The sequence below is a fragment of the Ranitomeya variabilis genome, chromosome 3, assembly GCF_051348905.1.
Source record: "Ranitomeya variabilis isolate aRanVar5 chromosome 3, aRanVar5.hap1, whole genome shotgun sequence".
NCBI lineage: Eukaryota > Metazoa > Chordata > Amphibia > Anura > Dendrobatidae > Ranitomeya > Ranitomeya variabilis.
Window position 1 is genome coordinate 269197290 of NC_135234.1, and position 26932 is coordinate 269224221.

Consider the following 26932-nt stretch of genomic DNA (forward strand, 5'->3'; position numbering starts at 1 on the left):
TATAACAATCATAGTTTTTAAGATGAGTCAAAATTAGTCTAGTTTTCATTCACCAAGAGAATATCCATCTGCAGAGATTCACGTAATTTGTGTGATGTTGCCAATTCTTATAAGATGACTCCTCCCAAATGAATGTATTGATAGCTAGTTTCTCCTCGAACACGCTTAACCCCTTTCTGACATCGGACGTACTATCCCGGTGGGGTGAGCCCATATGACCACCGACGGGATAGTACGTCCAGCGCGATCGGCCGCGTTCACGGGGGGAGCGCGGCCGGGTGTCAGCTATGTGTCAGGAGCGGTCACGGACTACCCCCGGCACATTAACCCCCGGCACACTGTGATCAAACATGATCGCAGTGTTCCGGTGGTATAGGGAAGCATCGCGCAGGGAGGGGGCTCCCTGCGTGCTTCCCTGAGACCCCCGGAGCAACGCGATGTGATCGCGTTGCTCCGAGGGTCTCTTACCTCCTCTTCCCTGCAGCAGGCCCGGATCCAAGATGGCCGCGGCATCCGGGTTTTGCAGGGAGGTGGCTTCACTGCGCCTGCTCAGAGCAGGCGCCGGGAAGCCTCCAGGAGCTGTGCACGTCAGATCGCTCAGCAATCTTGCACAGCAAAGTGTCAGATCGGCGATCTTACACTATAACATGCCACCCCCCCCCCCCCCCCCCCCCCCCGGGGCAATGTTAGTGTAAAAAAAAAAAATTCACATGTGTATAAAAAAAAAAAAATCCCCCCCAAAAAATGCAAAGAAAAAAAAAAAAAAATTCCTATAAATACATTTCTTTATCTAAATTTAAAAAAAACTGTAAAAGTACACATATTTAGTATCGCCACGTTCGTAGCAACCCGACCTATAAAACTGTCCCACTAGTTAACCCCCTTCAGTGAGCACCGTAAAGAGGCAAAAAACGCTTTTTTATCATACCGCCAAATAAAAAGTGGAATAACACGCGATCAAAAAGATGGTTATAAATAACCATGGTACCGCTGAAAACGTCATCTTGTCCCGCAAAAAACGAGCCGCCATACAGCGTCATCAAAGAAAAAATGAAAAAGTTATAGTCCTCAGAATAAAGTGATGCAAAAATATTTTTTTCTATAAAATAGTTTTTATCGTATAAAAGCACCAAAACCTAAAAAAAAAAATGATATAAATGAGGTATCGCTGTAATCGTACTGACCCGAAGAATAAAACTCATTTATCCATTTTACCAAATGCGGAACAGTATAAACGCCTCCCCCAAAAGAAATAAATGAATAGCTGGTTTTTGGTCATTCTGCCTCACAAAAATCGGAATAAAAAGTGATCAAAAAATGTCACGTGCCCGAAAGTGTCCCGCAAAAAACAAGACCTCACATGTCTCTGTGGACCAAAATATGGAAAAATTATAGCTCTCAAAATATGTTACCGCAAAAACCCCCCTTCATCACCCCCTTAGTTAGCGAAAAATTAAAAATGTATTTATTTCCATTTTCCCATTAGGGCTAGGGTTAAGGCAACAGTTAGGGTTGGGGCGAAAGTTAGGGTTAGAGTTTGGATTACATTTACGGTTGGGAATAGGGTTGGGTTTAGGGTTAGCGGTGTGGTTAGGGTTACCCTTGGGATTAGGGTTAGGGGTGTGTTTTGATTAGGGTTTCAGTTATAATTGTTTTTTTTTTCACTGTTTAGGCACATCAGGGGCTCTCCAAATGCGACATGGCGTCCGATCTCCATTCCAGCCAATTCTGCGTTGAAAAAGTAAAACTGTGCTCCTTCCCATCAGAGCTCTCCCGTGCGCCCAAACAGGGGTTTACCCCAACATATGGGGTATCAGCGTACTGAGGACACATTGGGCAACAACTTTTCGGGTCCAATTTCTCCTGTTACCCTTGGGAAAATACAAAACTGGGGGCTAAAAAAATAATTTTTGTGGAAAACTTTTTTTTTTTTTTTTTCACGGCTCTGCGTTATAAACTGTAGTGAAATACTTGGGGGTTCAAAGCTCTCACAACACATCTAGATGAGTTCCTTAGGGGGTCTACTTTCCAAAATTGTGTAACTTGTGGGGGTTTTCAATGTTTAGGCACATCAGTGGCTCTCCAAACGCAACATGGCGTCCCATCTCAATTCCTGTCAATTTTGCATTGAAACGTCAAACGGCCCTCCTTCCCTTCCGAGCTCTCCCATGCGCCCAAACAGTGGTTTACCCCCACATATGGTGTATCAGCGTACTCAAGACAAATTGTACAACAACCTTTGGGGTCCATTTTCTCCTGTTACCCTTGGTAAAATAAAACAAATTGGAGCTGAAGTAATTTTTTTGTGAAAAAAAGTTAAATGTTCATTTTTACTTAAGCATTCCAAAAATTCCTGTGAAACACCTGAAGGGTTAATAAACTTCTTGAATGTGGTTTTGAGCACCTTGAGGGGTGCAGTTTTTAGAATGGTGTCACACTTGGGTATTTTCTATCATATAGACCCCTCAAAATGACTTCAAATGAGATGTGGTCCCTAAAAAAAAAAATGGTGTTGTAAAAATGAGAAATTGCTGGTCAACTTTTAACCCTTATAACTCCCTAGCAAAAAAAAAAAATTTGGTTCCAAAATTGTGCTGATGTAAAGTAGACATGTGGGAAATGTTACTTATTAAGTATTTTGTGTGACATATTTCTGTGATTTTATTGCATAAAAATTCAAAGTTGGAAAATTGTGAAATTTTCTCCAAATTTCCGTTTTTTTTTCACAAATAAACACAGGTAATATCAAATAAATGTTACCACTGTGATGAAGTACAATATGTCACGAGAAAACACTGTCAGAATCACTGGGATCCGTTGAAGCGTTCCAGAGTTATAACCTCATAAAGGGACAGTGGTCAGAATTGTAAAAATTGGCCCGGTCATTAATGTGCAAACCACCCTTGGGGGTGAAGGGGTTAAGGACAGACATCATGCCCGATATGTGGACTAAAGCAGAAGAAAAAATTAAATTTAAAACTGATCAAACATATTGACCTAAAAACAACGAAAATTAAAATAAAAAAATGTACATATAACCCCCTACCTTGCTAATTCCATGAAAATATGAAATGTATTTATTTTAAGAAGGCACCAAACCCAAAGCTTTCATTTAATCCTTGTGGGGCCATGGTTCCTAATTTAAATTTCCACTGACACTTTTTTTTTTTTTTTTTGCCAGTCTTTTCCCAGTGTCACCTCCCCTGGGACCCAAATCTAGCATGTCAATCTTTTATGGAAAGCAATCCAGCGTTGCACTGATGGAACTTCTTTAAAATGTCTTGGTAGGGTTTTGAGGGTGGAGTCATCAGTGACTGCTTTGGCTTTATCTATATCAAGACAATGTTCACGTACCCTGATTTTAAGTTACCTACGTGTCATCCCGATGTACCGTATTTACCTGCGTTTAAGACGACTTTGACCGTGACGTCAGCTCCGGCCCTTAGCGCAATGCATCGTTAGGAACGGAGGCCGCCGCTTGCACCGCTGAGAGCCGGGGGCAGTCGGACGGTAAGTATATCCATTTTTTTCTCTGTCCCCCATGACGGCACCACGGAGAGAGGGGATCTGCCCACCAAGGACAGGAAACCTACAGATAAAAAGGCGGTACCTCTCACCCGCATCAGTTTGGTTTCCTGTCCTTGATGGGGAACCTGCAGCATATCTTACCTTGATCGTCGATGGATTCCGGGGCCAGTCAGACCGGTACAGGCAGCGGGGGTTCCCTGCCTCGGCTGGGCTGGGCCACCCGAAGCGCCACCGCGGAGATCAGCGTGTCTTTAGGGTGTGCGGGGAGCAGCAACAGCAGCGTTGTCGCTCCCAGAAGGTCACCGCATGTGGCCATTTCCGGCATAAGAAACCCACTTCACCACCGTGAGGGGCCCCTCCAAGGGTGGGACGCGGCGCGGTGACACGTGCCTTAGCAGCATCAGGAAGCCGGCCGGCTTCCTGCCAGGTAACGCGCACGCGCAGGTGCTGCACTAGCAATATAGCAATGCCGGCTGGGCGGCGCTAGGAATGCTGGGATGGCGTTGCATGCCGGGTAATGCGCGTGCGCACAGCACAGGTGCGCAAGGCATGATGGTCCCGAAGGGGGCGGAGCCAGGAGCGCGCAGCACGGCCAGGTTATTTATGGGAGGATGCCTAACTGTCCGGTGCTCTAATGGAGTCCGGTCAGCACTCCCCAAGCGCCATGAGTGACCCAGAAGCGCCGGATTCCCCGGCACAGCTGCCACAGCAACCGCAGCCGTCACGCCAGCAGTAGCAGCAGAAACGCCGACAGCAGGGGAAGGGAGCCCCTCACGATCAGCGGCGTGGAGCAGGAGCACGGTCAGGATCCCAGCACAGTAAAAATTCTAGTGCTGCATCCGCATCAAAAGAGCATTCATTAATCGACATGGATCATCCACAGCCGGTACTGAGGGTACATCAGGTGGTGAGTGATCTCCGTGAATGCTCCGGCTAATAGAGCCTACCTTTTCTCTTGCTTGTTTTAGGGAAGGAAGAGTTCAAACACAGGATCTGCTTGCTTTGTAAAGAAGATTTACCTGCCTCATGGGAAAAAAGATAGTGTTTCCTCCATACAGGGTTTACACAATGTGAAGGGCTTCCAGGGTTCACCACAGAACTCAAAACTCTAATTAAAACTCAGGTGGAAGATACCTTTAAGTCTCTCCAAGAGGGTAAAAAACGTAAAAAAATTAAACAAAAAACCCCTATATCTGACTCTAGTGACTCGGATAGCGGGGAGATTAGTTCAAGTTCCTCTGATTCTTCATCATCCTCTTCATCGTCCTCTTCTCAGGGAGGCCGTAGTTGCTTCCCTTTAGAAGAAACGGACTCCCTAATTAAAGCAGTCAGAAGCACCATGGGTCTAGCTGACTCACACTAAAAAATCAGTCCAAGATATCATGTTTGGTGGACTGGAGCAGAAAAAGAGGGGTGTTTCCTCTTAATGATAAAATACAAGCCCTAATCAATAAAGAGTGGAAAAAACCTTTAAGAAAGGCCCTGCTTACACCCAAAAGGAAATACCCTTTTGAGGACCCTACATGCTCCTTCTGGGAAAAAGCACCCAAATTAGACGTAGCCATCGCTAAGGCGTCAAAAAAGTTTGCCCTACCTTTTGAGGACATGGGGGTCTTAAAGGACCCCATGGATGAAAAAGCAGATGCTTTCCTAAAAAGTTCCTGGGAAGCAGCAGGAGGGGGTCTAAAACCAGCTGTAGCCGCAGCTTGCACTTCCCGCTCCCTTATGGTGTGGCTTGACCAGCTGGAATCTCAGCTCAAGGAAAAATCATCCAGAGACAGTATACTAAATACCCTACCAGTAATGAAAGGGGCAGCCGCTTTTCTGGCCGATGCGTCAGCAGACTCCATCGGGCTCTCGGCCAGATCGGCGGTGTTCTCCAATGCAGCCAGAAGAGCCCTCTGGCTCAAGTTGGCCCGGAGACCTCCAAACAAAGGCAAAACTTTGTAATATCCCTTGTGAGGGAGAATTTCTTTTCGGCTCCACTCTGGATGATATTTTGGAGAAAGCAGGGGACAAAAAGAAGTCCTTTCCCATCCTGGCATATCCATCTTACAAATGTCCTTTTCGGAGTAAAAGATTTATCCGTAGGAAGCCCCTTAGGACACAGGACAGGTGGGAAGACAAAAAGAATAAGAATAAAGGGTTTATGTTCAACAAGAGCCCCACCGATACCAAAAAACCCTCACAATGAACTTTTGCCCCAGGTGGGAGGAAGATTGTCCCTCTTCCTCTCAGCCTGGGAAAAGATAACCAGCAGTGCCTGGATTCTGGACTTGATACAATCGGGACTAAAGTTCAAATTCCTCACGTTTCCTCAGCCGTCCTTCCTGGTGACATCTCAAAGAGCTTCTCCGCAGTAGCGGATAGCTCTGGAACAGGAAGTCACAACATTGCAAAACAAAGGGGTTCTTCGGGAGGTCCCCCTCCAGGAAAAGGGGAGAGGGTTCTACTCTCCGATTTTTCTCAGGAAAAAGCCAGACGGGTCTTTCAGGACAATTATCAATTTAAAAAATTTAAACAAACACCTGATTGTGGAACCTTTCAAAATGGAAACAATAAAGACAGCAGTCAAAATGTTGTTTCCGCATTGTTTCATGGTAGTACTCGACTTAAAGGACGCATACTACCACGTCCCCATTCACAGAGACTTCCAAAAATTCCTCAGGGTGGCGATCGAAATAGAAGGGATGGTAAAGCATTTTCAGTTTACAGCCCTCCCGTTCGGTCTCGCAATAGCCCCACGGGTATTCACCAAATTGATAGCGGAAGTCATGGCAGACCTGAGGAAACAAAACACCCTAATCGTCCCATATCTGGACGATTTCCTGATAATAGGCGACTCTCCCCAACATTGCAAAAATCAACTGGAGATGGTTATGGACTCTTTGAAAAACTTGGGGTGGCTCCTGAACCTAAAAAAGTCCAGACTAATACCGAATCAAATTCAGGAATACCTGGGAATCACGCTGGATTCCATCTCCCAAGAATGTCGCCTACCCCAAGAGAAAATCCAAAAGATGGTAGGGTTAGTGTCCCGGGCAAGAGATCTCCCCTCTATATCGCTTCGAGAGGCAATGTCTCTCCTGGGGTCTATGACAGCCTGCATTTCTGCCGTCCAATGGGCCCAGTCACATACAAGGGAACTGCAATGGCAAATATTAGCAGAAGAAATTTCCCTGAAGGGAAATTTAGAAAGTCAGTTCACCTTCTCATTAAACACAATTCTCTCACTAGATTGGTGGACGAAAGACAGCAATCTGGGCCGCGGTCTACCATGGGTAATCCCAGTGTCAAAGGTGGTAACCACAGACGCAAGTCCCATCGGCTGGGGAGCTCACCTACACGATCTAGTGGTTCAGGGGGCATGGTCAGACGACTTAAAAGAAGCATCCTCCAATATGAAGGAATTGCTAGCAGTAAAGTTCGCACTTACAGAATTCCTAAACCCCCTTCGCTCACATCATGTAAGATTGTTTTCAGACAACAGGGTGGTAGTGGCCTACATAAACCATCAGGGAGGCACCCACTCTCAATCACTGAGGGAAGTGACACATTCAATCTTGCAGATGGCCGAGAACAATTTAGCATCCTTGACGGCACTCCACATAAAAGGGGTGGACAATTTCAAGGCAGACTACCTAAGTCGGGTCTGCCTAAAACAGGGGGAATGGGAACTGAATCAAACCATATTCAATCAGATAACGGAGATGTGGGGAACTCCGACAATAGATCTCTTCGCAAACAACCTAAATCGGAAAGTGACCACCTTTTTGTTCCATAAACCCAGCAGGGAACCCGATGGCGCTGGATGCTTTCCTGATTCCTTGGAAGCACAAACTGGCTTATGCGTTTCCCCCTATCACACTGATACCAGCGGTTCTGAGAAAGATAAGGGAGGACAGCGCCCGGGTGATATTGATTGCCCCTTTCTGGCCGAAGAGAACTTGGTTTTCCTGGGCCAGAAGAATGTCCATAACAGACCCTTGGATACTCCCAGACCTGCCCAATCTCCTATTCCAGGGACCAGTAACACACCCGCAGGTAGCGAGGTTACACATGACAGCTTGGAATTTGAGAGGGGGTTACTGATAGAGAAAAGCTTTTCTCAACGTTTAGTATCAACCCTCTTGAAAAGTAGAAAATTAACAACTACTAAACAGTACGGTAAAATCTGGAAAAAATTCCTCTCTTCCTCAGGGGCTAGAGTCTCTGAGGGAATCCCACTCAAATCGGTATTAGAATTTTTGCAGAATGGGCTGGAAAAAGGCCTAGCCACTAATACACTGAAGGTTCATATTGCCGCACTTGGGGCACTGTTTAATTACAATCTAGCAAAGAATCGTTGGGTTTCCAGATTCGTTAAGGCAGCAGAAAGATCTAGACCTCTACCCTTACGTAGAGCCCCACAGTGGGACTTAAATCTAGTCCTCACAGCCCTTACCAGAACCCCCTTTGAGCCCTTAAAAGACCTTCCCTTAAAGATGCTATCCTTCAAAACCTCCCTTTCCAGGACGTCCCCCTGACAGCACTCTGGAGGACGTCCTCCTCCTCCTTGCAGGGACAGGAAACAACACGAGAGGTTAAAAGGTCCCACTCCGCCCCCTTTCCTTCAGTGTTTTTCCTGTCCCTGCATGGAGGGACACACGAGAGAAGCAAGCTTACCGGACCGGAGGGCTCAGGGGGATCGTGCGGTTGGTCCAATATCCTTCCCCCTCGTCGATAGCCCAGGGCACATACTTCCCGGGTGGGAGTCCCTGTGCCCAGAGACCAGTCGAGCGGACGCGCTCCTGGGTGAGCCGCTTCCTCCCAGGGGGAGGCTCTCGGCTCGGGCGCCAGGAAGAACAAGAGGCGCCGGCGCCAGGAAGGTGGAAAGGCGCATAGGTCCGCATGCTCTCATACGAGCATGCAGGGACGGCAGAACCTCCCGGCTTCAGCGTGCGTTCCACTGCGTGGAACGCGGAAGTAAGTGTATATCGTCACTTCCGGTGACGTCAGCGGCGTCATTTTCGGCGGTAGAACATACGTTCCACAGTGTGGAACGCTGAAACATCGATAAAAAGGCGCCGGATATGGGAATGGGCGTCCAGTGTTCTACTCGGCAAGCGCTACAGTGAACCAGGACGCACATTCACAGGCACGAGCCAGAAAGGAGGTCTGCAGTGCCAGAGACAAGGGGTAAGTGCAGCAGTGCTGCGAAATCCCTATATGTATATCTGGCAGGAGATGGTATATTTATATTTAAACAGAGGATATGGATCCCAGGAGTGAGGAGGCTCGGGTAAGTGCGCATAGCGCATATTACCTTCCACTCTTATTCCTAAGTCACTAAGGTATACTCACTCTTATACTTAGGATAAGGAGACTCAACAGACATCCCTGCCAGTGGCAAAAAAGTCAGGCAAGGCACTGACAAAGTCCAGACGATGCTCCATATGTAATGCAAAGTTACCAGAAGCACATAAAAAGGAGTTGTGTGGGTCCTGCATCTCTAGAGTTGTAAGAGAAGAGCAACCGTTATTATTATCCGAATTGAGATCTTTAATTCGGGAAGAGGTACCGAATTCATTAGCTACTATGACACAACGGTACCCCTCCAGCCCAGGTCGGGGTCGCAAAAGACCACGGATGGACCTGGACCAGGACGATGTGGAGGCTTCATCTAAGAAAGAATCAGACGGTAGAAGTTCGGATCAAGAAGAAGGAGAATTACCATTGGAGGAACAGGATCAAGGAAGAAAGTTTCTATTTCCCGTGGAAGAGACAGAAGATTTAGTGCAAGCTGTGAGGAATACAATGCAGATGAAAGAGAAGCCGCGGCCGAAGTCCAGACAAGATTTGATGTTTGGAGGGCTTACGTCACAAAGACAGACGGTATTCCCTGTAAGCGATCACCTGAAACAGATGATATTGCAAGAATGGAAGGATGCGGAACGTAGACTGATAGTGTCTCGGGAGTTTAAAAGTCGTCTACCATTTGATCCGGAGGATATCAAGTCATGGGAGGAAATTCCGAAAGTTGACGTACCCATAGCCAAGGTTACTAAAAAAACGGCTATTCCATTTGAGGACTCATCTAGTCTCAGAGACGCTATGGACCGCAAAGCAGATATTCTGTTGCGCCGTTCCTGGGAAACGTCGGCAGCACTGATAAAAGCTAACATCGCAGCCACGTCAGTAGCTAGATCAATGTATTTGTGGATGGGGCAGTTAGAGGAACATTTGGAGAATAAAACCCCGCGGGCCGATATAATTTCTTCCTTACCCATCATAAAGTCTGCCACAGCCTTTATGGCTGACACATCAGCAGAATCCGTAAGATTTGCGGCCAGGAATAGCTCATTATCCGATGCGACTCGTAGAGCTATATGGCTTAAATCTTGGTCAGGTGATAATGCATCTAAAAATAAATTATGTGCTATTCCCTTTTCAGGATCCAAGGTATTTGGACAGGCATTAGATGATATTCTAGAATCCGCTTCAGACAATAAAAAAGGATTTCCAGAGGAAAAACCGAAAAAGTTTCAGCCATTTCGGGAAAGACCCCCACCTCAAAGTTCCTATAGAGGCAAGCAGCCTGACTATAGAGAACAGTGGAGATCCAACAGGGGTACCTATAGAGGAGCATACACTCAGAACCGAAGGGGAAGAAATTCCCTGTTTGGATTAAGCCCTAGATCTAGGAGACAATGACGCCATAGGTATAGGGGGCAGACTCGGTCTTTTCCTGAACTGGAAAAAGATTACAAAAAATGCCTGTATCCTTCTGAAATTATTTTGAGGACATGAGAGAGCTCGTATCCCCAGCACCACAGAGGTGTATTCCACCCACCAGTGTGGCAAAAAATTCACCAATGTTCTTAGACCTTCTGAAGTTATTCAGGTCTCAAGTTATAGTGCGGGTTCCCAAAACAGAAATAGCCAGAGGTCACTACTCTTCACTATTTTCAATTCCAAAGCCATCGGGAGAAACTCGCACAATAATAAACCTAAAACCCTTGAACGTCTATGTAAGATACAAAAGATTCAGAATGGAATCAATAAAAACAACTGTCCACCTCATAGACAAAGATGCGGTAATGTGTACGCTCGACCTAAAAAGCGCGTATCATCAGGTTCCAATCCATGCAACATCTCAGGAGCTTCTGAGGTTTTCTGTAAAGATTCCGGACCAAACCTGCCACCTACAATTTGTGTCTCCCGTTCGGCCTGGCCTCAGCACCAAGGATATTTACAAAACTGGTAGCAGAGGTGGTGGCATACTTAAGAAACGAAGGAATTACAATAATTCCTTATTTGGACGATTTTCTGCTGGTAGCCAGAACAAAAAACATCTTAATCCTACACAGGGATCGAGCCATTTCAGTCCTAGAATATCTAGGTTGGGTTGTAAATCAGGAGAAATCACACATAAAGCCCGAATCTCGGAAGGTGTTTCTGGGAGTTCTTCTAGATGCCACCTCAAGACAATCCTTTTTGCCAAGAGAAAAGCAGGTGTCAATGCGAACGTTAATCATGGAATTCCTAAAACATCGGATTACTATAAGATCGGCCATGAAGATCTTAGGGAAGATGACGGCCTGTATCACTTGCGTAAGGTGGGCACAGGCTCACTCAAGATTGTTACAGGATCAGGTTCTCTCGACATGGGATCGACGTCAGTCATCGCTGGACAAAGTAATCCACCTGTCAAGAGCAGTAAAAGTCATTGCACTGGTGCACTCAATACAGCAACCTAAGAGTGGGTGTTCCATGGACCTTGAACCCTTGTGTGGTGATCACTACAGACGCCAGTCAGTGGGGTTGGGGAGCCCATCTAGAAGGATCATTCATCCAGGGCAGGTGGCCACAAGATATCAGTCAAAGATCTTCAAACTACAGTGAGCTTTATGCTATTTGGGAAGCTCTAAGAAGGAATCACTCTCGCTTGAAGAACAAACATGTGAAAATCCTAACAGACAACATGACAGCGGTATCCTTCATAAGACATCAGGGAGGTCCCAGACACAAACCACTTCAAGAGTTGGCACGAAGAATATTTTTTTGGGCAGAGAACACAGTCCTGTCAATCACAGCAGTCCACTTAGAGGGATCTCAAAACGTCTTGGCCGACTATTTGAGCAGAAAAGAAATCTGTCCGACAGAATGGGAATTAAATCAAGAAATCTTTCACAGATTATGTCATCATTGGGGGACTCCCAGGATAGACTTATTCGCTACAAGAAAAAATTCGAAGGTGGCCAGATTCTATTCCCTCAACCCTACGGACATGCCGGAAGCAGTCGACGCCTTGAGTCAAACATGGGTCGAACCACTCTCTTATGCATTTCCTCCAATAGCACTCATTCCGAGAGTGCTCAGGAAGATTCAGGAAGACCAAGCAACAGTGCTGATGGTTGTGCCATTCTGGCCGAGAAGGAGCTGGTTTCCGTTGTTAGGAGCCATGACAACAGACAGTCCAATCAGACTTCCCCTATGGAAGGACATCGTTCATCAAGGGCCCGTGTTACATCAAAACCCGGAACGATTACACCTTTCAGCGTGGATCCTGAGAGGGACATCTTGAAATCAAGGGGGCTGTCTGATGAAGTCATCTCAACAATCCAAGCTAGTCGTAAGCCAGTAACGTCAGCTATTTACTACAAAATTTGGAAGAAATTCTGTATGAAAGGTGGCAGGTCGGCCGTGATGTCGGAAAACCCGGACGTTCCCAGAGTTCTGGATTTTCTCCAATCTGGATTCAATATGGGGCTGAGGCCTAGTACCCTTAAAGTGCAGATTTCGGCTCTTAGCACATTCCTGGATTATCCGTTGGCCTCTCATCCTTGGATAATTAGATTTGTAAAAGCCATCCAGAGATTACGTCCCACGTTTAGACAATTAACTCCCACTTGGGATTTAAATTTAGTGCTCAGAGCCCTATGTAAAGATCCTTTTACCCTTAAAAGTGACATGCCCATTGCAATACGAACTTGGAAAACAGCATTTTTGGTAGCAATTACAACGGCCAAAAGAGTAGGGGAGATACAAGCCCTGTCAATTAGGGATCTGTACCTCCAGGTTCGTGAGGATCATATAATCTTAAAACTAGATCCATCATTTATTCCCAAGGTAGCTTCAGTACAAAATAGAAACCAGGAAATAATTCTACCCTCCTTTTGCAATAAACCCTCTAATACAAAGGAACAATCTTTACATTCTCTTGATGTCAGACAGGCAGTACTAGACTATTTAGAGGCCACTAGTACTTGGAGGAAAGATCCCAATCTATTTATCCTTTTTAGAGGTAAAAATAGGGGTAAAAAAGCATCCAAAACCTCTATAGCTAGATGGATCACTACAGTAATCTCAAAAGCCTATGCGTCAGAAGGGGTAGATTGTCCTGTGGGAATAAAAGCCCATTCCACTCGGGCCATTTCAGCATCATGGGCGGAACGGGCAGGGGCATCATTAGAACAAATCTGTAAAGCCGCAACCTGGGCCAGCGTGAACACATTCTGTAAACACTACAAACTAGACGTGTTAGCAACCCAACAAATGTCATTTGGGAGAAAGGTTCTCCAGGCAGTTGTCCCACCCTAAAGGAGTTTTCTTTGGTATTCTCCAGAGTGCTGTCAGGGGGACGTGCTGGAAAATGGGTATTATACCTACCGATAATTCGGTTTCCAGGAGTCCATCCTGACAGCACCGTTACTTCCCCCCCTATGTATACTATGTCATATGCTGTAAATATGATTTGGTTAATAAAATTCAAATGGTATCTATCCATGGTGTGGTACTTGTCAAAACACTAAAGGAAAGGGGGCGGAGTGGGACCTTTTAACCTCTCGTGTTGTTTCCTGTCCCTGCAAGGAGGAGGAGGACGTCCTCCAGAGTGCTGTCAGGATGGACTCCTGGAAACCGAATTATCGGTAGGTATAATACCCATTTTTGGTAGCCCTCACTTCAGCCCGAAGAATTAGTGACATACAAGCCTTGTCAGCCGGGCCACCCTTCACGCAAATATTGGAGGACAGGGTGGTATTAAAAACTGATCCGGCATATTTACCAAAAGTGGCCTCCCGGTTCCATAGGTCCCAAGAGATCTCTCTTCCCTCCTTTTGTCCAAACCCTAAGAACAAGGGGGGAAAAATCATTACACACATTGGATGTTAGAAGGTGTCTCATCCATTACCTGGAGGCTACTAGGGAGTGTAGGGAGGATAGATGTCTTTTTGTGTGTTTTCAGGGCCCTCGGAAAGGCAAAAAGGCCTCCAAGGGTACATTGGCAAGATGGATCAGAGATGCCATCAACCTCGCGTATACCTCAAGCGGGATGCCAGCTCCTGGGGAAGTTAAAGCTCATTCAACTAGGGCGATGGCGGCCTCCTGGGCAGAGAGAGCCGGAGCAACAATAGACCAGATATGTAGAGCTGCTACTTGGTCTTCACCCTCAACTTTCTTTAAGCACTATCGGTTGGACTTAACTTCTTCTTCAGACCTTACCTTTGGTAGAAGGGTTCTGGAAGCGATAGTCCCTCCCTAATGTACAGCCTCTGCAATTCTCTCCGTGGTGCCTTCATGGGGGACAGAGAAAATAGTAGTTACTCACCGATAACTGTGTTTCTCTGAGCCCATGACGGCACCCGTACATTCCCTCCCTCACGCGTGGGTGTGCACATTCTTATAATGTTTAGTTATGTATATAATCAATAAGCACGTGGTATCTTTATTAAAGGTTTAGTAATGTTGAAACATTTGTAATCATTAACCTGATATTCCCTTCATGCTCTGTAAACTGATGCGGGAGAGAGGTACCGCCTTTTTATCTGTAGGTTTCCTGTCCTTGGTGGGCGGATCCCCTCTCTCCGCGGTGCCGTCATGGGCTCAGAGAAACACCGTTATCGGTGAGTAACTACTATTTTTTTTTTTTTTTCATCAATATGGATCCCAGGGCCTGAAGGAGTCTCCTCTCCTCCAGACCCTAGGAACCATCTGGACCACACACGCCGTATAAGACGACTGGGCGTATAAGATGACCCCCGTCTTATATGGCGAGTATATCCCAAACTACATATTTTATATGGAAAAGTTGGGGGTCATCTTATACGCCCAGTCGTCTTATACACCAGAAAATACGGTAGATCTTTTTATATGGGCTCTCCGCATAGTAAATTACCCTCTTAGTGGAGCATGTAATGTGGGCCCTAATATCAAAATTCCTAGTGTTAGAATTACTGAAGGTGTGTCCCCTCTTTATATTGGCGCACCCCTTACACCTACCACAGGGAAAGAATCCTTGGCTTGTGTTTTTGGGTTGTGTTTTTTTTTTGTTTTTTTTTTTATTCCTCACTTTCCTCTTTGGATCATATGAACTGTGTGTGAGGATATCACTTAGGTTTGGTGCTCTTTTGGCTACAAATGACGGGCATTCAGGTAGGATTTTTAAAGAACAGGGTCTGTTCGTAAGATCGTCCAATGTTTTTGTATGATGTTTTTTTAAATCATACCACCTATTGTTATAATTGGTTATAAATCTTACCTGGTTGTCTCCCTCTTTAACAGCAAGGGTGGGTTGTTTTTTTTGTTTTCTTTTATGCAATAACTGTTCTCTAGGGGTATTCTTGGCTCTCATATATCACCTCTGTATAGCCCTTCGATTGTAGCCTCAGTCCTGAAATCGTTTTCTCAGGAGTCTAGATTGTTCTAAGAATTGATCTTCCTCAGAGCATATTCCCCTAAAGGTACTGTCCAATTGGTATGCCATCAATGGTATGGTTATGTAGTCCCTAGTCACAGGACTTAGTACCCTTCTTTTTATGCACATTTCTTGTTTTTAAGATTTATTAAGAAAAGCGATATTTTATATACAAGTACTACTTGGGGATCAGTTCTTGTAGAATGGTAGGGGGCCAGATCTCGGGATTCTTCCCCCAGTGGCAGATTATTTGTTGACATTAGATCCTGAGAAGGAGTTAGAACAGAGTTCTTCTCCTGTCCACCACAAAGCGTGAAAGTAACTCTTGGGTAAAGGTACCTTCACACGAAGCGACGCTGCAGCGATAGCGACAACGATGCCGATCGCTGCAGCGTCGCTGTTTGATCGCTGGGGAGCTGTCACACAGACCGCTCTCCAGCGACCAACGATGCCGAGGTCCCCGGGTAACCAGGGTAAACATCGGGTTGCTAAGCGCAGGGCCGCGCTTAGTAACCCGATGTTTACCCTGGTTACCAGCGTAAAAGTAAAAAAAACAAACAGTACATGCTCACCTGCGCGTCCCCCAGCGTCTGCTTCCTGACACTGACTGAGCTCCGGCCCTAACAGCAGAGCGGTGACGTCACCGCTGTGCTTTCACTTTCACTTTAGGGCCGGCGCTCAGTAAGTGTCAGGAAGCAGACGCTGGGGGACGCGCAGGTGAGCATGTACTGTTTGTTTTTTTTACTTTTACGCTGGTAACCAGGGTAAACATCGGGTTACTAAGCGCGGCCCTGCGCTTGGTAACCCGATGTTTACCCTGATTACCAGTGTAAAACATCGCTGGTATCGTTGCTTTTGCTTTCAAACACAACGATACACGGCGATCGGACGACCAAATAAAGTTCTGGACTTTATTCAGCGACCAGCGACATCACAGCAGGATCCTGATCGCTGCTGCGTGTCAAACTAAACGATATCGCTAGCGAGGACGCTGCAACGTCATGGATCGCTAGCGATATCGTTACAAAGTCGTTTCGTGTGAAGGTACCTTAACTTCTTTCTTCCCAGGATCTACAAAACACCTTGATGTCCGGGCTCCAGGATTTGTTCTTTTCTGGAGTAATTTCTCCAGTTCCACATATAGAAAGAGGTAGAAATAATTCTCAGCTATTCCTGGTAAGAAAACCAAGCGGAGTTTATGGCATAATCCTAAACCTAATAGTCTCTGAACCAATAAATCACCTACAGAAGGTTCAAGATGCGGTCCATAAAAACTACTGTCCCACTTATGGGGGAGAACTTCGTCATGGCAACCATCGACTTTAATAAGCATCTTGTATCCTATTCCCATCCAAACTACCTGAGGTTCTAAAGATTTGTGCTTACCCAAGGACGGCAGATATTGTACTTCCAGTTCAATGTTCTGCTGTTTGGGATAGCGTCAGCATCTCGATTGTTTGTTTACAAAGATCATGGCAGAGGTAGTAGCATTCATCAGGAAGCGGAACATCTGCATTGTTCCTTATCTCTGCCATTTTCTTCCTGTGGCCCTTTCTGTGCCAATCCAATCCTCAGGAAATACATTCAGAGAACTAGTCGGATTCTGACATCCCTAGGGTGGATGGTGAACTCCTAAATTGGACTTGATTCCGTCCACCAAGAAAACCTTCCTTGGTATCCTGTTGAATTTTCGGAAGCGGACATCTTGTAAACCAAGAGAGAAACAAAATCGGAGGAAGTCCAAAATAGCTTTCCTGCGGAGCCTAAGGGTGTCATTAAGTTATTGCAATGTCTGTCCAGGGTTCTATGTCATGCATTCAGGCCCATACCAGTGTTGTGCAAGCCTACATGCTTTCAAGCTGGAAAGGATCCTCGACATGCCTGAGCAATAAGATCTCTGTGCCTGATCGAGTAACATCCTCTGTCGCCTGATGGCTCAGTCAAGGAATGCAGAGAAAGGAGTCTCCTGGATTCAGAATCCTGACCACTATAACAATGCATGTCAGCAAAAGAGGATGGGGAGTTATGGTCTCCCAAACTAATTGTTTCCAGGGGATCTGGACACAAATCAGCTGGCGGTACTCCAACTTCAGGGAGCTATAGGCAGTAGAGGAGGCCCTCAGGTCCGCAATGTCCATGCATTCATTACCTGTATTAATTGCACCTGTTTGAAGTCGTTAATTGTATAGAGGACACCTGTTCACACATTTACGCTCCAACCTCTACACCATGGCCAAGACCATTTGGTGACAGCTATTTAGTTGTCTAAGGACATCAGGGACAAAATTGTAGACCTGCACAAGGCTGGGATGGGCCTATAGGACAATAAGCAATCGGCATGGTGAGAAGGCAACAACTGTTGGCACAATTATTAGGAAATGGAAAAAAACACAAGTTGACTGTCAATCTTCATTGGTCTGTGGCTCCATGCAAGATCTCGCCTCATGGGGTAAGTTTGATTCTGAGAAAGGTCGTCAATCTGCCTAGGACTACACTGAAGGTTCTGGTCAGACCCTCGAGATGTGGGACCACAGTCTCAAACATTACTGTTAATAACACACCACTGTCATGGATTAAAATCCTGCAGGGCACGCAAGGTCCCCCTGCTTATGCCAGCACATGTCCAGGCCCGTTTGAAGTTCGCCAATGACCATCTGGGTGATCCAGAGGATTCATAGGAGAAGGTCAGGTGAAACCACAACTTTTAACATCACCTCCACTTGCCGTGATTGGAGGAAGAGGGATTAGGACAACTCCCAAGAACACCGTTCCAACCATGAAGCATGATGGAGGAAATGTTTTGCTTTGGGGATGCTTTTCTATAAAGGGAACAGGACGACTGCAGTTTTGAAGAGAGATGGAAGAGGTCATTTGTTGTGATGTTTGGCCAACAACTACCTTCCCTCAGGAAGAAGTGGGCCAAAATCCCTGCTGCAGTGTGTGAAAACTTGATCAAGAACTACAGGAAACGTCTGACCTACCAGGTCTAACTTTTTTTTTTTTCTTTTACAACTTGCCCTCCTTTTATGCATTCACTCCCCTGATGGAGCCTTGCTACTGAGGCTGCAATGTGTGGGGAGGAACTAAGTGGTACACTTTAGTTTAGGTCTATACTTGAGCATGGCAGTATTCATTACATGGAGCACAACAAGGGACTATATTTGAACTTCAATTATCCCCTGACCTCAAGCTTCTGCTTCCTGCACGTTGCGGCCTTTCCGTTTCTTTCCTGCACTGGTTGTATTTGGGCACTTAGTATTTTGTCCATGGTCCAGAATTATGTTAGTGTTTTGTTTTTGTGTTGGATTGAGCATAGTTTTTTTTTTTTTTTCCCTTAAATCGTATGATTAAAAGATATGTTTATTAGTGATACTGAAAAATCAGTTTTGTTTTGAATCCTGAATAAAAAGCAATTTAAAAAAAAATTCAAATTGTCCCATTCTGGATTGACTGCGGCTTCTGAGCTTCCTCCACCTGCCTAGTATTCCTGACAGCACGAATAAGCTCGTCAGTATCTTTTGATTCAGAGAGATATCTTTTACCCACATGCGGTGGGTCTGAGACTATCTCGCCCTCTTCCTCCTGATATGATCCTAGGGATTGTAGCTCTTAGGGAACCGTTACACTAAACGATTTACCAACGATCACGACCAGCGATACGACCTGGCCGTGATCGTTGGTAAATCGTTGTGTGGTCGCTGGAGAGCTGTCACACAGACAGCTCTCCAGCGACCAACCATGCCAAAGTCCCCGGGTAACCAGGGTAAACATCGGGTTACTAAGCGCAGGGCCGTGCTTAGTAACCCGATGTTTACCCTGGTTACCATTGTAAATGTTAAAAAAAAAGTCAGTGCAGGAAGCAGACGGCGGGGGACGTGACAGACATCAGAAGGTGAGTATGTAGTGTGTTGTTTTTTTTTTTTTTTTGTGTTTTTTTTTTACATTTACAATGGTAACCAGGGTAAACATCGGGTTACTAAGCGCGGCCCTGCGCTTAGTAACCCGATGTTTACCCTGGTTACAAGCGAACACATCGCGTCACACACGCCAATCCAGCGATGACAGCGGGAGATCCAGCGACGAAAGAAAGTTTCAAACGATCTGCTACGACGTACGATTCTCAGCAGGGTCCCTGATCGCAGTAGCGTGTCACACAGCGAGATCGTATGTATATCGCTGGAACGTCACGGATCGTGCCGTCGTAGCGACCAAAGTGCCACTGTGAGACGGTACCCTTACTCTGAGCTCAACTCCACTTCCTATTTTAGTCTTTTAGCCCGTGGACCTGGTTGGGGAGTCTGTGCAGGAACGAGACTAGATATCGAGGCCTGAACCACATCTCGATTCGTGGACTTCCTCTCTGATAGGAATGTTGGCAGTTCATCCCTAACAATCTTAGTGGTGCAGCCTTCACATAACTGTTTTCCCTAGGCCTCGGGGGTAGGAATTGATGTAGCAGGAGTTCCCTTGTCCATGGTGTTTCCCACTGACGAGGGCCAACAGCCCGAAACACCGTGTCTGCGAATTGAGATATTGATTTGGCTTGTATTCTAAGTCATATTGCAAGACTCGTTAGAGTTGATTGTGACTTGTAGGATCGCTACTTCCAATAGGTGGCGCTATAGAGTTCAAGTCCTCTTTTTCTCTAAAAGGCAAACTGCATATTAAATTTCCCAGAGGAGCATTGCACGGCGAATAAGCCTCCTTACCTTGACAAGCCAGAGCTGGTATGTCACTCTCCACAAGGAGTAACCTTACCCCTTAGACATCACCCCAAAGTACCATTTATTCACTATAACAGTGCCAACCTACAGTGTATGTAGTTTACTGAGCAAAATCCTGATGAGAGGTGTTTTTAAATGAATTGTTCTCTTTTGAACTGCATGTCTCCCACGGAGATGTGTACCTGTGTTTATTTACACACATTGCTGTACTCAGTCTCTGCCAGTCTTCGCAGTGTCTGGCGTTGGCTGCTGATATCACTTTGACAGTGCATCAGCCATTTGGTGAACTCTATGGGAAGTGTGCCAGGGGAGAAACTTGATGAACGGGAACAACCCCTCTAGGTGTATTTACACTGACAGAATCTGGAGGATTATTGAACATTAATGATTCATCGGAGATCATTTGTCCTGCAAAAGGGCTGAGTGGAAATTCAAACCTTATATGGGTATAATGTGATCTAGCAATCGGGATAAAAATTTACTTTAATAGTAAATTAATATGAAAGAATTTGGGATAAACTGGCTGCGCCGCCTGTTTATCCCAATTCTTTAATATTAATTTACTAACAAGTTGTTTGTTTTGTTTTTTTTATGCAATTGATATCACACTTTCAATCTTCTTGGGACACCATATTTCTGCTACTGACCTATGGATATGGCTTTCATCGAAAGGTTGACTGTGTTCCAAGACAATAGTTTAGTAGCAGTTGGAGCATTGAAATGAGTACATAATCATGTCCTTTTGTTCAGTGTTATTGAAAATGCTAATGTTCATATAAAATGCTGGTTTCAATTTAAATTTTTCAGATTTTTAACAAGACAAATTTAGTCGTGACTTAACGACAAAGTATTTTCTTGTATAAACAAACCCTTAGTCTACTCCACATAACCTCATCAACATGTTGTCAATAATGTGTATTTTCTGCTGCTATTGCATGTTTACCTGCTTAGGAGGAGCAAATTTTGCAATTAGACATTTGTTGGATACTGTCCGTTCCATGTACTGTGCAGAATTATAGAGCTGCTGAATGGATAAATGGCAGTAAGCAAAAGCTGGTTGAATGGCTGCCTTCCTTTATTTTATTTTTTTTTTGTAGGTGCCATGGGTGGTTGAGATTTATCTAGCCTTGTTTGTTATATTGTTTATGCATCTTAATTCTATATGAATATGTTGTCTTAGAATGTGAATCTGCATTAATGCTAATATGCTTGAACTATTTCTTCTCTCTCAATTAATAGATCATGTATGTAAAGAAGAGAAAAAGGTAAACGCACAAGGTTATAGTATTCTTGTTTTCTTGTGAACCTCAGTCTGCTTTAAAAGATGGTTGGCCACCAAGATACTCAACATTTTAATATGCCATGCCTACAATTTTTAAGGGGGGGGGGGGGGAGACATGAAATCTTTAGAACAGAGACAAACTACAAATATTTATCTGCCATATTTTAATGCTTTATTAATCAATTAAAGAAGATACTTACCATTATCTTTCGGACTATAAGACGCACTTTTTTCCCAAAATTTTTTTTTTTGGGGGAAAATGGGGGTACGTCTTAGTCGGAATGTACTGTACATGGCAGCAGGAGTCGCGTTGTACTTCTGGTGGTACAACACTGCAGGGCGATCATCTCACGCTCATCCGGGTGTGGCAGGTTCGGTGGTGTAGGGGCTCCGGCAACATTTTGTGAAAGCCTGGAGCCCCCACACTTCCATTGCCTCGCTGCTGTGGCCTCCATGAAAATGGCTGCTGGACGGAGGCATCACATGCGCAGATTGAGATCTCGGGAGATGAGATCTTGTTGCCGAGATCTCAATCTGCACATGCGCCGCCTCCATCCAGCAGCCATTTTCATGGAGGCCACAGCATTGAGGCAATGGAAGTGCGGGGCTCTGAGCATTCACAAAATGTCGCTGGAGTCCCCACAATGCCAAACCTGCAGCACCCGCCTTGGGATGGGATTTCCAGGAGACCACCGTATTGCAGCACTGGATGTGCGAGGGCTTTCACAAAATGTCGGCGGAGCCCCTGCACCGCTGAACCTGCTGCACCAGTCTGGATCATATCATCGCCGGACCACCAAGCACCCCCTATGACTACCACTGCTGATTTCCCCCCCCCCTAACAACCCCCCCCCAGCTGAATTCAGGACTGTAAGATGTACCCCTATTTGACACATTCATTTTTTTTTTCTTCCCCATTTTCCTTCTGAAAATTTGGTGTGCGTCTTGTGTTCTGGTGCATCTTTTATAGTCAGAAAAATACAGTAATTGTTAATGGAGCAACAGCAAATTGCCCGCCCACCCTCAGGAAATAAGGTTGTGTGCACAACGTGTTTTTCAGGCAGAATCCACCTGAGAAAGCGCTGCAAAAAAAAAAGTTTACACAGCAATAACATTTTCACATTGCTGTGCATACGTTTAGATTTTCTTACTACTTTATCAGCTTTAGAGTTTGCAAACTGCAGCAACTAAAAGTAGCATGTTCTATCTTTAGGTGGCTTAATCTCTGAAGCTGCTCACTGGCTATAGTTTGAAATTGCAGAAAGGGGACTATTATTATTATTATTATTATTATTATTATTATTAATATTATTATTATTTATTATTATAGCGCCATTTTTTTCATGGCGCTTTACATGTGAGGAGGGGTGTACATAATAAAAACAAGTACAATAATCTTGAACAATACCAGTCACAACTGGAATAGGAGGAGAGAGGACCCAGCCCGCGAGGGCTCACAATCTACAAGGGATGGGTGAGGATACAGTAGGTAAGGATAGAGCTCGTCGTGCAGTGGTTTGGTCGATGGGTGGTTACTACAGGTTGTAGGCTTGTCGGAAGAGGTGGGTCTTCAGGTTCTTTTTGAAGGTTTCGATGGTAGGCGAGCGTCTGATATGTTGTGGTAGAGAGTTCCAGAGTAGGGGGGATGCACGAGAGAAATCTTGTATGCGATTGTGGGAAGAGGAGATAAGAGGGGAGTAGAGAAGGAGATCTTGTGAGGATCGGAGGTTGCGTGCAGGAAAGTACCAGGAGACGAGGTCACAGATGTATGGAGGAGACAGGTTGTGGATGGCTTTGTATGTCAATGGTTAGGCTTTTGTACTGGAGTCTCTGGGTAATGGGGAGCCAGTGAAGGGATTGACAGAGGGGAGAGGCCGGGGAATAGCGGGGGGACAGGTGGATTAGTCGGGCAGCAGAGTTTAGAATAGATTGGAGGGGTGCGAGAGTGTTAGAGGGGAGGCCACAGAGCAGGGGGTTACAGTAGTCGAGGCAGGAGATGATGAGGGCATGGACTAGGGTTTTTGCAGATTCTTGGTTTAGGAATGTACGGATCCGTGAAATATTGAGTTGGAGGCGGCAGGAAGTGGAAAGGGTTTGGATATGTGGTTTGAAGGAGAGATCAGTGTCAAGGATTATCCCAAGACAGCGGGCTTGTGGGACTGGGGAGAGTGGGCAGCCGTTTACTGTAATGGATAGGTTCGTTGGGGAGGTCATGTGAGATGGTGGGGAAAGACGATGAATTCTGTTTTGTCCATGTTAAGTTTTAGAAATCTAGCGGAGAAGAAGGATGAAATAGCGGATAGACATTGAGGGATTCTGGTTAGAAGGGTGGTGATATCTGGTCCAGAGATGTAGATCTGTGTGTCGTCAGCATAGAGATGATACTGAAAGCCGTGAGATTCTATGAGCTGTCCCAGGCCAAAGGTATAAATGGAGAAGAGCAGGGGCCCTAGAACTGAACCTTGCGGAACTCCGACAGATAGGGGGCGAGGTGAGGAGGTGGTGTGAGTGGAAGACGCTGAATGTCCGGTCAGTTAGGTATGACGAGATCCAGGATAGGGCCAAGTCTGTGATGCCAAGGGATGAGAGGGTCTGCAGCAACAGGGAATGGTCCACTGTGTCAAAGGCAGAGGACAGGTCCAGGAGGAGGAGGATAGAGTAGTGCTGCTTGCTCTTGGCGGTTAATAGGTCATTGGTGACCTTAGTTAGGGCAGTTTCAGTGGAGTGGTGTGACTGGAAGCCAGATTGAAAGCGGTCGAAGAGGGAGCAGGAAGATAGATGGGAGGACAGTTCAAGATGGACGTGTTGTTCCAGTAGTTTGGAGGCATAGGGGAGAAGTGATATAGGGCGATAGCTAGATACAGAGGATGGGTCAAGAGAGGGCTTTTTGAGGATAGGTGTGATTGAGGCATGTTTAAAGCTTGAGGGGAAAACGCCAGTTGTTAGTGATAGGTTGAAGAGATGGGTTAGGGTTGGGATGAAGACTGTGGCGAGGTTTGGGATGAAGTGGGATGGGATCGGATCAAGTGCACAGATGGTGAGATGCAATCTTGAGAGTAGAGTGGAGAGTCTGTCTTCTGTAATGGTGGAGAAGTTGGTTTTGGAGGTGGAGGTCTGGGTAGTTGGGAGGAAGGGTTCTGGGGTTGTCGACTAAAACTGTCTCTGATGTTCTCAATCTTCTGCTTGAAAAATGAGGCAAAGTCTTCAGCAGAGATGAGTGGGGAGGGAGGAGGCGCTGGGGGGCGGAGGAGAGAATTGAAGGTGTTGAATAACTGTTTGGGGTTGTGAGACAGGGAGGATATGAGAGATGAGAAGTAGGTTTGTTTTGCTGTGGCGAGTGTGGTCTTGAAAGTAGTGAGGGACTGTTTGAATGTGATGAAGTGCTCGTTGGAGTGGGATCTTTTCCATCTCCGCTCTGCAGCCCTGGAAGCTCGCCTCAGGCAGACATTGACTGCCTAGCCTCAGCAAAAGAAAAGTGAAAACTGCAATAGGAGCTCCTTCAGGGAAAATGCAGCCTTGCTTAAGAAAACCTTGGTGGGTCTACTGGCATTTTAAAAATGCTGTTTGCACTTATCCTAAAGGGGTTTACCCCTCCTCCCTCCTCCCTCCTCCCATTCTATAATGTACAATAACAAAATAGCTCATGCAATCTACAGTGGAGTGCCATCACTACACCCAGAGAGGGGAGAGTATCTGTGTTTGGTTTATTTATGTGAAAGTTTGGAGTCAACTTTTCTAAAAATAAAAAAAAAATGAAAAGCCCTTTTTTATGAAGTATTTTAAGGTCTCATCTTCCCTCCTTTATATTTCTGCAGTCAGCAATTTTTTTTTTTTCCCTTCATGGACATGTGTGGTTTCCAGAACACCCAGAGTTTCCTTAAATTTTATTTAGTTGTGCTCATTCAATATTTTTAACTCTATTTTATTTTTTTTTCCCCTCACGCATGACAGCACCAGAGGGCGGATTCCTCTCGCTCAATTTCTGGACAGAAAGGCAAGAGGAAAAAGGCCACTTTCTCCTCCTGTGGACAGACTCTTTGAGCACATGGCTGGAGCAGCCATGGATCATGGAGCACCCTTAAGGTGCTCTATAGCAATCTTTTGCAAGAATCCCAGTAAATACATTGGCCTAGTTGGCACTAAAATGTTGTTTTCTTTAGGAAAGCTAGATTTGATGTTTGTCCTACAGCTGCTTCGTGGTTAGTGGAGCACACAGTCTCATGGTTGGTGTCGGGCATGCACCCTCGCCATTGGTGGTCTTTTGTTAGCACTTGTGTTTTATCTGTAGCCTTTTTTACTGTATTTTCTGCACCCTTGTGTTTTAGCCTGCTATCTGCCTTATGGCTAGGCTTGATGTGGATTTTGGCCTGGTATGACCTTCAGTTTTCCCTGGTTAGCCAGCTGACTGCCTCACAACGTGTTTTGGCTTCTACCTTTTATTGGAGGAGTCTCAGATGATACTGCTTAATTAAGGAGGAGGCCAAAAGGCAGTCCTGCAGGAGGCTTTGGAGTCCAATGGATTCCCACTTTATCCCTCCCGCTTGAGATGTACAGATCGCACTAACTCAAATGTAACTATCAGCCCAGTCAATTCTCTTATGTCTAGAGGCATGAAAGGAATTGGTCAGCATTTTAGTCTGGTAAATCATCTAAGCTCCTTTAATTTGTTCTTCCAGACAGAGTAGCTTTCTAAGGACATGGCTATGCTAAACTGACTGAAACCATTGTATGGCCAGATAGTCCTCCTAATTTAAAGCCAGAGGATGGGCTTGTCTCCATTTAAATTGATAAACGTCTATGTCCCAGTTTATCCTCCTGTCTGGACATGGTTACGCTAATCCGAATAAAACCATAGTAGACACACTTAATCCTCCAAGTCTCGAGTTAGAAATGGACAAGTCAGCATTTAGGTTGATTTAATATTGATGTCTCAGTTGGAGAAGGATGGATATGGTTGGGCTAATTGAATAAAAACCATAGTAAGTCAAGTAGAACCTCCTAGTTGGAGTCATAAAATAGATTTGTCGGCAGTGTAGGTAGGTAAACATCTTTTAGTTTATCCTCCTAGTTGGAGTTAGAAGGTGGACATGATGGTGGTAAGCCAAATAAACTTCTTAAGTTCAGTTAATCATCCTAGTCTGTAGTCCTAAATGTTGACCAGCTCATTTTAAGTTGATAAACCTCAATGACCTATTTAATCCATCTAGTTGACGTTGTAATATGATCATGGTCACACTAAGCTGAATGAAAACAGAGTAGTCCGTTGATCCCAGTAATTGGAGTTATAAAATGGGCTGCTTGACATTTAAGTAAATAAACATCTACAATCATGGCCAAAAGTTTTGGCACCCTTGAAATTGTCCCAGAAAATGAAGTATTTCTCCCAGAAATTTTAAGATCTCCACAGGTGTTCACTGGGATTGAAATCCAGGCTCATTGCTGGCCAATTTAGAACTATACAGTGCCTTGTTTGGGGTCACTGTCTTGCTGCAAGACTCATGACATAGGACTAAAACCTAGTTTTGACATTGGATACTACATTGCTACCCAAAATCCTTTAGTAATCTTCAGATTTCATGATGCCTTGCACAGTCAAGGCACCCATTGTCATGGGCAGCAAAACAACACCAAAACCTGTTTGAACCACCATCATATTGGACTGTAGGAACGGTGTTCTTTTCTTTGTAGGCCTCATTCTATTTTCGGTAAACAGTAGAATGG

At 45.3% G+C, this 26932-nt stretch overlaps 1 protein-coding gene across 3 annotated transcripts in view; it reads left to right on the forward strand.

Annotated features, from left to right (window-relative positions):
- Positions 1 to 26932, forward strand: part of SMIM29 (small integral membrane protein 29) — a 130152-nt gene that overhangs the window by 27379 nt on the left and 75841 nt on the right. For all 3 annotated transcript variants that reach the window (XM_077295480.1, XM_077295477.1, XM_077295479.1), the window contains exon 3: positions 21169 to 21194. In XM_077295480.1, coding sequence (XP_077151595.1) covers positions 21169 to 21194 — 26 coding nt within the window. The remainder of the gene's footprint in view (positions 1 to 21168; positions 21195 to 26932) is intronic.